We start from the raw sequence: 12,322 nt of genomic DNA, 5'->3' as shown, positions 1-12,322 counted from the left end.
GTGGGGAACTGGATGCGGTTCTGTAAGTGTTTAGTCACTCAAAGTGCCCGAGGCATGCAGCCCTTGACTTCCTCTGATTTCACCTGCTGTTACACAGATTGCCACAGACCGCTCTATTGTTAGGGTAAGTTGTAGTTAGCAGGTCCCAGGTGAGTATGGAGTATGGAGTCTGGGACTGGAAACTTGCATCCGCATCACAAATGCTTCTGTGTTTCTTCACTCGTAAGCACTTTTTGTTGCGATATCAAAAGCCACCGTCTTGTTTCTAAACAAATGCTTTTCATATAAAATGAGATTTAAAATAAGAATAATTTAAAAAACCGCTCTCAGCAATCATCGTTTGAACCGCTTGGGTACAGGACCTTGGCTTTTATATCAAAACCAAACGCAGTTTCATGTGATCTGAGGCTTATCTACAGAAGATCTGGTTTACTGTGGAACGTAAAGTCTTCTTTTTGAACTGCACCAGCTGAATTCATGTGTGACCTGTTTGGTGTAACTCAGGTACCGAGCGTTCTCTGTTTTTTATGTTTAAAGGAAGTCCTAGCAAACTTTTCTTTCCTACTTTTGCTTTATTTTTGTATTTTTTTTTGTCTGTATTGTGGTGGAGCCAAAGACTTCTGTAGTCCTGAAATTGATTTTGAGTATCTTCTTTAGATATATTGGCCAAACGCATCTTTAAAAGGACTTTTATAAAGAAATACAGATCATTGGGACCTTATTAGCCCTAAATTGTTTTGAATGAACTTATTGGATCAATTTGGAACAAAATGGGAAACAAATTTGGCAAAGACAGATTAAACTTCTTTATAAAACTCACTCTATTTGATATATATACATATTTATATGCATATATAGCTGAGTATACATGCATGGATACTGTTTTTACCATATGTGCATACTTGTCTGTGTTTTTTCATCATCCTTCATGACTCGACTTTCTCACATATCTTTCATGCCATTTTCATCCATAGCTGTCATCCAAGGGTCATTCAACAGCGGAATACCATTTTGTTTTGTCTCTTTTGGATGTAGAATAGAGTGGAAGTCTAAATTTGCTGAAACGATGATTCAAAAACCAAATCAAATCTAAACCTCAAAAATACAATATTTGTGTTCCTAACTGTGGAATGTCCCAAAATACACACAAAAAATGTGACTATGGCTCTTTAAATGTTTCTGACGTGTCTCTTACGACTCTCCTCCGTTTTTTTGATTCTTTATAAGAGTCGCTAAAAATATACTCACTTTCTTGGCAAATGTGCTGATAAGACCAGTTGATATTGTTTTTTTCAGTACTTTTCGCTGTTTCCTCTCAAAGGTTTAAGCACAGATGTCTGTTTTATGATTCTCAGAGTTCATACACCTTTCTGTACTCCACATAGGTGTCCTTGATAAGCCTGGTAGCAAATTCACTGGGATATTCTGACTTTACTGCCATCAAGTCCCTGAGGACCCTCCGTGCTTTGAGACCTCTCAGAGCTCTGTCCAGATTTGAGGGCATGAGGGTGAGAAATATGTTTTCTGTCCTTTGCTGTCACTGTTGGCTACTAACATCCTGATTAATCTCATTAATATTCTTTCACTTATGAATAAACCCTTAGTTATAAAGCAACTTTAGCACTGGGACTACCACAACAGCTTAATTGATTAGTAGTTTTCTACAAGGTAGAAATGTCTCAACAGCTGCTGAGTGGATAAAACTTTGGAACTGATGTCACTGTGGATGTGTTGTAGTATTTCAGGGATTTGTTACATGTAAAGTCTTTAGTTATCCAACGAAAGACAGCAGTTCTTTAGCTTCTTGCTAGATTAGCCCTAAACTTTGTGCAAACATGTATAGTTCCCAATCTTATTGTAAAAAATGTAAATTACTCTAAAGTTCTGACAACTAGATTTTCCAGCAGTATATGTGTTTTATAGGGTACATGCTGAACCGAGCCATACTAAATGTAAACTTTACAGTACTGTTATACTTTTATAACAGTAGCTGTTAGCTGTTATACTTTTATTTTAGTGATTGTGATTTAATGCAGTTTTCGCAAACAGTTTAAATGGTAAATGGTCTGGTTCTTATATAGCACTTTTCTACTCTTCTGAGCACTCAAAGCGCTTTACACAACTTGTGCATTCACCCATTCACACCCATTCGCACAAGCACATTTTTCTAGGTGCTTTCTAAGTAACATTCACACACACTCATACTCCAATGGTTTGGGGTTAGTATCTTGCTCAAGGATATTTGGCATGCAGACTAGGGGAAGCCAGGAATCGAACCACCAACCTTCCGATCAGTAGATGACCTGCTCTACTGAGCTACAGCCACTCCGTTTATTTAACTGCCACTTTATTAGGTACATCTTTTTACCTGCTTACTAACACCTAATCACATGGAAGCAACCCAATTCATTTAGGTATGGAGACATGGTAAAAGGGCCAGCTTAGGTTCAAAGCAAGCACCAGAATGTGGGGGGAGATGATTTGAGTGATTTTGATTTGGGCTCTGAAAACAAAGGGGGTCTCACACTAATACTAGCAAGGTGTAGCTCATAAAGTGGCCATGTGTATAAACGTGTGTGTCTGTCCATATACCCTGAATTTGTATGACAGTATCGCCACATTGTTATGTATCCCACTGACTTTTCCTGTACTTTCAAAAATCATACATGTGATTTAGAGTGAAATTGATTATCAACACACAGCACATACAGCACATGTATTATCATACAAGGGATTGTCATAACGTAAATCACTGTGAAAAATTGTCCTGTTGGCTTCAAGTTAGAATTGGGAAACTAAACTTCAACTATCACATCATAGCATATGTAGAAAACAAGATTACCAGACTAGTGTGCACTACAGAGATCACAAAGATAAGCTGTTTACAACAATAGAATATACTTTATTTCTCTGGGACTGACCTGATTTCTTGTTTGCTCATCAGGTCGTGGTGAACGCCCTCATAGGAGCTATTCCCTCCATTATGAATGTGCTGCTCGTGTGTCTCATCTTCTGGCTGATCTTCAGCATCATGGGAGTCAATCTGTTCGCCGGCAAATTTGGAAAGTGCGTGAACAGAACGGGGTTCATCCACAGTGTCTCTTTGGTCAACAACAAGTCAGACTGCCTCACCATGAATGACACCCAGTTCTACTGGACAAAAGTCAAGGTCAACTTTGACAATGTGGGGCTTGGCTACCTTTCTCTTTTGCAAGTGGTAAGTTGATTTTATTTTTAACCTGTCAAACATGATGCCAGCCTGTTTTTGCTAATAAACACCTTGAGAACTTGTTCACTACTCATGTTGTTGTTTTGTTCCTCTCCTGTTCTGTCCAGACACTTAAATCAGTCTCTCTCATGTTGCAATATTTACAGCAGATCATAAAAGACATTTCACTGTTGTTTTCTTTCTAAAAATGAAATCAGCTGTTACTATAACATTACAATGCAGCGCCTGGACTATGACATCGTACTATATTCTCTTATTTACAGGCTACATTTAAAGGATGGATGGAAATAATGTATGCAGCTGTTGATTCAAGAGGAGTAAGTATATTATTTTCTTCCACACCTATACCATGAAAATTCTAACTAACTAACTGACTAATGAACCCATTTGTTTTTAGGTGGAGGAACAACCGATAAAAGAAATCAACCTCTACATGTACCTCTACTTTGTAGTCTTCATCATATTTGGCTCCTTCTTCACCCTCAATCTCTTCATCGGTGTCATCATTGACAATTTCAATCAGCAGAAAAGAAAGATGAGTATTAAAAACGCTGATTTCAGGCTGGGATCACTTGATATTTGCGTGCAGTTCTTATTATTTGAAGCTGCAGAAATAAATGCATGAATAGTCCAATAAAAGTACAAAGGAAAATTTTCTATAGTAAGAATAAGGTGGCAGGATTTTTGGTTTTAATTCCCCCAGATTGAACATTTAAAAGAAAACAACTCCTGTCATTGTTTTAGGAAAGAAAGTAACGTGAGATATTTTTCTTTTCCACTTAGGAGGACAAGATATCTTCATGACTGAAGAGCAGAAGAAGTACTACAATGCTATGAAGAAGTTAGGAACTAAAAAACCTCAAAAGCCAATACCCAGACCCACGGTAAAGCTATATAAATTGCAAATGTAGCACATTTTTAAGATACAGATTTTTACCTGTACACTTTATATATTGTTTAAAATATTTTGTATTTTTTTGAAGTGATATCATTAACCTTGCAAACCTTGTTAAGGATTATATAAATTAAATTGTATTCTTGCTTGTTCTTTCCCGATCCTAGAACATTATCCAAGCCTTCTTCTTTGATCTGGTGTCTAAGCAAGCCTTCGACATTATGATCATGATGCTCATCATTGTCAACATGGTGACCATGATGGTGGAAACCGATGAGCAGTCAGAGCGAATGGAGTCCATCCTCAACAAGATCAACCTGGTTTTTATTGTGATCTTCACCACCGAATGCCTGATCAAGATCTTTGCCCTCCGTTGTTATTTCTTCACCGTTGCATGGAACATTTTTGATTTCGTGGTGATAATTCTCTCTATTGTCGGTAAGAAGTAAAAAAAAATCTTTTTGTTTACAATTTTTGTAAATGCCAAGCTAGTGAAAAAACCAGTCAGAAAAGATGAGGAGGGAAAATTGTGAGTGTCCACCTGTAAAAACATACCTGTTTTGGGGGTTGTCTCATTGTTGTCCTGTTGTTATTTCAACATCTAAGCAACCCAGTCTTTAAGTCTGACCTCATTAGTCATTTCCGGGTCCAAACTTTGCTTCAGGTCCCACAGTCACTTTAACATCGCTGAAAGTTAAACACTGTCTAAATTCTTTCATCTTTAATAAAATGATCTGTGTGGCTGTTCTACCAGGAGTAACAATTGAGTTTAACATCCAGGCATCCATGAAAACAGAATTTATGAAATGAGTTAGAAGTTAGCAGGGAGTTAGCTTGCTAGTTTCTACCTAAACATGATATAGCATGTTGTGACTGAGGGATTTCTGAAAAAATTAAAATGTACAGCTCTGCTATCACTTCCAAAATAAATGAAGATGGAAAACTAAACAGCAGTGACATTTGTAGGGTTACTGAAGTTGGACTAGCTGGTATATAATGATGTGCTGCGCGGTGGCTAGGCACAGAGCTATGGTTAGCATAATACAGTGGCTTGCAAAAGTATTTGGCCCCCTTGAACTTTTCCACATTTTGTCACATTACAGCCACAAACATGAATTAATTTTATTGAAATTCCACATGAAAGACCAACACAAAGTGGTGTACACGTGAGAAGTGGAACGAAAATCATACATGATTCCAAACATTTTTTACAAATAAATAACTGCAAAGTGGGGTGTGCGTAATTATTCAGTCCCCTGAGTAAATACTTTGTAGAACCACCTTTTGCTGCAATTACAGCTGACCACATCAATATCCCACAAGTTTAATTTACTTGATGTTATACTCTGATTAAAAAGGGCTTTTTGAACAGTATATGAATTACAGTGCTGCAGGTTAATTTGAGTGTGTCATTGTGCAATGAGACAAATCACTTCCTGTCTGCTCTCATTTCAGGGATTGTTCTTGCTGACATTATTGAGAAATACTTTGTATCGCCGACCCTGTTTCGAGTCATCAGACTGGCAAGGATAGGACGTGTACTCCGACTTATACGTGCAGCCAAAGGAATAAGGACTTTACTGTTTGCCTTAATGATGTCCATGCCAGCACTGTTCAACATTGGTCTCCTACTTTTCCTTGTCATGTTCATCTATGCAATCTTTGGCATGGCAAACTTTGCCTATGTGAAGAAACAAGATGGAATCGATGATATGTTTAACTTCGAGACCTTTGGGAATAGTATGATCTGCCTTTTCCAGATCAGCACCTCGGCAGGCTGGGACAACCTGCTCAGCCCTATAATGTCCAGCCCCCCAGATGAGTGTGACCTCAACTTCATCAACACAGGCACCAACACCCGAGGAAACTGCGGCAACCCCTCGGTGGGCATAGCTTTCTTTGTCAGTTACATTATCATTTCTTTCCTCATTGTGGTAAATATGTATATAGCTATCATTCTGGAGAACTTCAGTGTTGCCACAGAGGAGAGCACAGAGCCCCTGAGCGAGGATGACTTTGAAATGTTTTACGAGGTTTGGGAGAAGTTTGACTCAGAGGCCACGCAGTTCATTGAGTTCTCCATGCTGTCGAACTTTGCTGACACTCTGTCGGAACCGTTGCGTATCCCAAAGCCCAACAAAATCCACCTGATCTCCATGGACCTCCCTATGGTCAGTGGGGACAGAATCCACTGCCTGGATATTTTGTTTGCCTTCACAAAGCGCGTACTGGGAGAGTCGGGGGAAATGGATGCCCTGAAACAGCAAATGGAGGAGAAGTTCATGATGACCAACCCGTCCAAAGTTTCCCACGAGCCCATCACCTCCACACTGCGGCGCAAACTCGAGGAGGTGTCTGCGATCGTCATCCAGAGGTGTTACAGGAGGCATCTTGTGCGCCGGCAGATGAAGCAGGCGTCCTACCTCTACAGACAGATAAACTACGAGACAGTTGTGGATGTGGAGAATGCTCCAGAAACGGAGGGTCTGATAGCCACCATGATCCAGCATTATGGGCCTGTGGGGGCTGCAGAGACAGCAGACGACACTATAACATCCTCCCCACCATCTTATGATAGTGTGACCAGGGCAGCCTCTCTGAGCCTCTCTGAGGTGACCCGATCAGTATCCAGAGACTCTGAACTCAGGGAGCCTGGGGAAAACTATGAGGAAACTTTTCTTTGAGAGTCAGTTGAACGGAGGGTGATTGTATTGTTTTTGTCTGTTTTGTTTACAGCAGAGAATATGCATTGAAATTACTCACGGTCTAAGAGAAAAAAAAAGCTTTTATATTTTAACAGATATGGAGGGAATATGCAGTGTTTTTAGGTAACTCGGCCTCTATTTTCTTAATGGAAGATGTCAGTTATGCCACAACGTTCAAAAGAGTACCATGGATAGCTCTGAAGTTAAACGTCATCTTAAAAATATCACAATATGGCATCAGACATAATCACGCACTCTTTTTTAATATCGACCTAGACCTATCAAGACAAAGCCACAACATTAAAACCAGCTCCCTTGTATCGTATTGGTCCTCACTGTGCAGCAAATACAACTCTGAGTCATTGAAGTAAGGAAACCAGAAGACTTGCAAAGGTCATTTGTGATATCTGGCACCAAGTTGTTAGAAGCAGATTAATCAGATTTAGAATAAGGTCTTCCGTTGAATGGATTTGTTTATCCACCACTTTATAAGACAACTAAACACTGCACTTGCTGCAACCAGTTGGCAAACATTTGAGTCAAGTCCCCATAGCAAAGAGATTGCTCACAGATGAGTTGCGCTCACACAAAAGTCGGGTGTGACTGATGCCGACATTGCTGCAGTCTGTCTGCCTTTATAAATCATTTATTTGCAAACCTTCGACAATCTGTCTGAAAGTGACTGCAGTCCGTCTGAATTAAACCACAATTTTTTGGAGACAGGTTGCTGCCCACCAGGCAAACTGTGCAGTCACAATCTTTCACCCTCTGGGCAAGCAACTGGCCACCACAACTCCTTACAACCTGTCTTCAACAGCAAAAAAAATGAAATGCAATCACTGATTTTTCCTAATCACAAGGAGGTTGCCATCCTACTTTTACTTTAGTGTGACTGAGCCATTACAGAATTAGAGAGTTAGATTAGAGAGTGTTTACTTGCAGATTAATAAAACTATCCAATGACAGATGCCAATGAAACAACATCATGACTTCAAGGAATTTACAACAGTAGTTTACACTAATAAATTTTTATTGCTAAAACCAGGAGTCCTCGTGAAGTAAAATTTGTGTCTGAAGCAACACATCCCTCCTCAAGGCCAAGAACTGTCACCTGCAGTGAAAAGCTTCTCTCTGATTACATGATAAATGGACAAGCAAAACCCCCGAGAGAACAGCAGACAAAAAAAGAAATTGGTTTCTCAAACTGAGAAATACAAGATATATGCAGCAAAATAAAAATTATTAAAGAAAGGTATTAAAGAATGCGCCTAAGTAACAAACTGACGATACAATCAAAAACAGATTTGGCTAAAAGTTTCATGAAGTTAAAAATATATATTTGTTGAATAAGTTATTTTCTACAAATACAAATTTGATAGAAATGTCCAAATGTTTTGATGGCAGTCAGTCTCGCCTGCAGGCTGAAGTTTCTAGTTTTAATTGACTGTGGCACTTTTAAAGTGCTAATTCAGGTTTTAATATGTTAATGCATACTACCGTATTACAGTTTTAACCAAAGCTTACAACTTTAGCAATTGCTCATCCAGAATGCAGGAAAAAACATAGCCAAGCCAAACCCATAAAATGACATTCATTTTACTACTTTTTGTCAACAAAATATCATTATTGATTAAATGAAGGTGATATATGCATTTTCAGATGACAGAAAACAAGCAGTATTTCATATTCATTATAAAAAAATATACTACAATGAAACCTTTTACAGCTATTTTGTCATGTATACTGCATTGCACATTTAACTTGTGTGTCAGTTACTAAGAAGGGCTGTGTGTACTGATGATCCCTGAATCATGTGCCTGATATTGATTATTGTCCGCACACTCTGAATCTCTTTAGACCGTTTAATTTGATCTGACTGATGTGGGTTTGAAGAGCATGCATGCACTGAAAGCTCATTTTGTAATTAAGCGCGTAAACAGCTTCTAGGCTGTATGATGAGTGTAAAGCTAATTTTTACATATTTTTTGTGATATATTTATATTTAAAGACCGTTTCAGTGACTCTCATAGTGGCCATTATATGATATGTTAAAACTATAAAAATATAATATCTTCATTTTTATATAAAAGACTTTCCTTGAGGACCTGGTTGTCTGTAATGCACTTAGGTTAAACATTTTATCGATTGTTTTACTGAATGATAATAAAGCTCTTTTACAGACCTGTGGATTTTCACTGACCACACAGTGGACAGTTAAAGCTGCGCTCAGAACCGAGCAGCATCCCAGCATCTTCATTTTCACATGAGGAACCAGTTAACTGATTTGACCTCATTACAAGTCAGGGCGATATTAAATCTCTCTCTCGCTCAATCTCTCTCAGAGTCCATGTGTTTAAAAAAAAAGCCAAACAGATGTGCAGAAACCTTTGCATCACTGTGCTGTCCTTGTGAGTGTGCTCGTATTGCCCTTTGCAGCTTAAATTTGTTCATAATGCCAGCACAAAAGCAACATGACCACAAAAACCCCCCAACAACCAGCCTGAGTGATCTTAATCATTTCCACTTGTTGTTATTTTTTTAGTTTATTTTAGTTTTTTCATTCTGACACAGACTCATGTGTCAGTGATGTGATGTGATCACACAGTGATGGGAGATTTATAACACATGCGAAAAATTTAGCAATACTTTGAAGAGCCACAAAAACTAACTACAAAACCAGTTTTACAGTGTTCATACCTCGAGACGTCAGTGTGTTTTTCTACTTAATATGTTTTAGATATTAGTGTCAAATTCATTGTTTAAACACGCCAACATTTTCAGTTTGCTAAAAAAAAAAAAATAAATCAAGGGTGCCAATTTGGATTTAGCTCCAAAGAGATTTCCTCTCTCTCGTTGTCGGGTGGTCAAATCCAACTCTGACCAGCTGGGATGGAGGGATAATCTGTGTGTAAAAAAAAGAAAAAAAGGTGGGGGGTGGTTCACTTGTTTTAATTACACACTCGCAGACACACAAACACACACACAGTCTTCCTCTCTCTCTTCCTGTCTTTCGCACTCTTACACACTTGCGTGCACACATGCATTAACCTGTCCGCCATACACACGCTATACTCTTCGACCGTGGTAACAGACAGATGCTCGCTTTAAATTGAATTTGGGTTTTTATGCGTGAAGGGCCGGAAAAAAATGTGGCATGACTGGATGTGACTTGGTAATTGATCTGATTTTTTTTAAGCGTTGGGACATGTGGCGGAGATTAAAGCTTCATCACGGAGAGAAACTAAAATATTTTTTAAAAGATTAAAAAGGCACTATGTGTAATTACAAAATGCACAGCCACAGTAAGAATAAATAAATAAAAAAGAAGCGACGACAACGTAATGCTTTAGAAACACTGACTGCATATGATGTGAACACCTAATACAAGGGACATATGATGAATATGGCACCAGTATATTCATACATACATATATATAACAATAAATTTTAAAAAGGTCATGACTCATGTTGTGTCTCATCATCATCATCGTCAGTCTTTAAGGTCAATCTTGGTTCTCCACTCTTGGAGTACAAACATTTACACTTCAGCTGTTTTTAATGAATCTCTGACTTCTTGGTTTTGTGGTTTTTATGGCCTGTCTCTGCCAAAAAAAAAAAAAGAAAAGAAAAATGAAAAAAGCGATAAAAATTGAAAGAAAAACATTAAAAATAAAACGTTATGTTGGAAAAATTGATACACTGTGAGCAAAAAATTGAGAAGAATATGAGCTTAAAGCTTTTTAAAGTAATGTGAAAAGTTATGTCACTTCAAAAGATCTTAAATAGGTGGTCGACACTTTTGTCCTGGCATGGACCTTCTAAAGTCTGAAGTTTCTAAAGTTTTGCAGTGGTTAACTACATCCAATCCAAATCCCCCCCCCCCCCCCCCCCTCCAAAATGGGACAGTGCAGTAAAATGTAAGTAAAACAGAATACATTGATTTCCAAATCTTATAAGCCCATATTTTATTCACAGTAGAGCACAGAAAATATGAATGTTTACATAAGAAAATACACCATTTTAAGAAAAAAAAAAAGGTTATTTGGAAGTGAAAGGCTCAACAAAAGTCTGGACAGGACCATGTTTAGTACTGTGTAACATCCACTCTTTTAACAACAGTCTGTAAAGATCTGAGACCTGAAGAGAGCAACTGCTGGGCTTGTGGGAGAGAAATGTTTCCCACTCTTGTCCTCAGTTTTGTCATAGCATTTGTTTCATGATGCTCCAAATGTTGTTCATTTGTGTAAAGAACCGGACTCTTCTACTACAAAGCTATGCTGTTATAATAGATGCAGTATCCAGTTTAGCATCATCTTGCTGAAATATGCAAGGCCTTCAATGAAGAAGATGTGGTCTGCGTGGTTGCTCTAAAACCCGTATACACCTTTCAGCATTGACGGTGCATTTCCAGATGCGCAAGCTGCCTAATCACATCTACACCATCAGAGATGGAGGCGTTTGAACTGAGTATAAGCTGGATGGCCCCTCTCCTCTTTAGTCTGAAGGACCAAAAAGAATTAAAATCTCTGATTTTTCTGACCACTTTGGCAAATTTCATTTTAAATGACACACAATCAGATTTGTATCATGTGTCATTTGTAAACACAGTGTTTTACAGACCGGTGAACCTCTGCCCATCTTTATATGTGAGATGCTCTTTTTATACCCAATCATGTTACTGACATGCTGCCAACTGCAGATGTATTTGTAATACTAATTATTTTCCCAGCCTTTTTGTTGCCCCCATCCCATCGTTTTTAAAACTTGTTGCTGCCTTCAAATTGAAATTGAGCTAATATTTTTCATGAAACAGTTTAAATCTCTGTTCCAACTTCTCTGGAATTAAAATTGTTTATATACTGCTTTTGGTATTTTCATGTTAAGCCTCAAATACTTTAAATATGGGTAATTTTCTTTTTAAATTACTTTCTTTCTAAAAGAAAATAGATCTAATTGTTCTATATGTGAAGTTGATTTTAAAGCCTTCTTTAATGATCCTACAGACTTTGGGTACCTTAAAAAACTAAACAAAATAAACTTTATGGACTCAATCAGTCAGGTTTTTTGATAAAGATCCTCTTACCTGAAATCTGTTCACAGTGAGTTAGATTTTCTTACTTGATGTCCACACTGCAACACGTGTGTTTTAGTAGTTTATCACCCAGTTTTATTGATATTGGAATACAAAGTTATAGCTAGCTTGCATGTTGTTGTAACTTTTTAGTCCTGGACCGAGTGGCTGTGGGTGACAGCAAAGTAAAAACCAAGGCTGGCTTTACTGAAAGGACTGAGAGACACATAAAGAACACAAACAAACAAAAGAAAACAAAAACAGAAAAGAGCGGAAATAGCCTTTTTAGGTACTGCGTCTGTCAGTCACCACATGTGCTGCAGGGTATTTACTTAGTCATGTTGGTTTATACTGCCCAGATGGCCTGATGAGGCACTATCTAATTACTTCTCCCATGGATCCTCTGCCTCTGATAAATACTT

General features: G+C 38.1%; 1 protein-coding gene across 1 annotated transcript in view; it reads left to right on the top strand.

The window, feature by feature from the left end:
- LOC146688237 (sodium channel protein type 2 subunit alpha-like) overlaps positions 1-9,010 on the top strand; it is a 33,887-nt gene extending 24,877 nt beyond the window's left edge. Inside the window, exons 20-27 of the mRNA XM_085439815.1 lie at positions 98-124; positions 1,386-1,508; positions 2,945-3,217; positions 3,493-3,546; positions 3,627-3,764; positions 4,009-4,113; positions 4,292-4,562; positions 5,580-9,010. Coding sequence (XP_085295941.1) covers positions 98-124; positions 1,386-1,508; positions 2,945-3,217; positions 3,493-3,546; positions 3,627-3,764; positions 4,009-4,113; positions 4,292-4,562; positions 5,580-6,808 — 2,220 coding nt within the window. The 3' untranslated portion in view covers positions 6,809-9,010. The remainder of the gene's footprint in view (positions 1-97; positions 125-1,385; positions 1,509-2,944; positions 3,218-3,492; positions 3,547-3,626; positions 3,765-4,008; positions 4,114-4,291; positions 4,563-5,579) is intronic.
- Positions 9,011-12,322: the final 3,312 nt, after the last annotated feature.

The sequence above is a fragment of the Copadichromis virginalis genome, linkage group LG18 (genome assembly GCF_057382275.1).
Source record: "Copadichromis virginalis isolate Kocher_CV1m ecotype Utaka linkage group LG18, C_Virginalis_male_GT1.1, whole genome shotgun sequence".
Classification (NCBI taxonomy): Eukaryota; Metazoa; Chordata; class Actinopteri; order Cichliformes; family Cichlidae; genus Copadichromis; species Copadichromis virginalis.
Note: the sequence above shows the minus strand (reverse complement) of the source record. Positions and strands in the feature narration are given on the sequence as shown.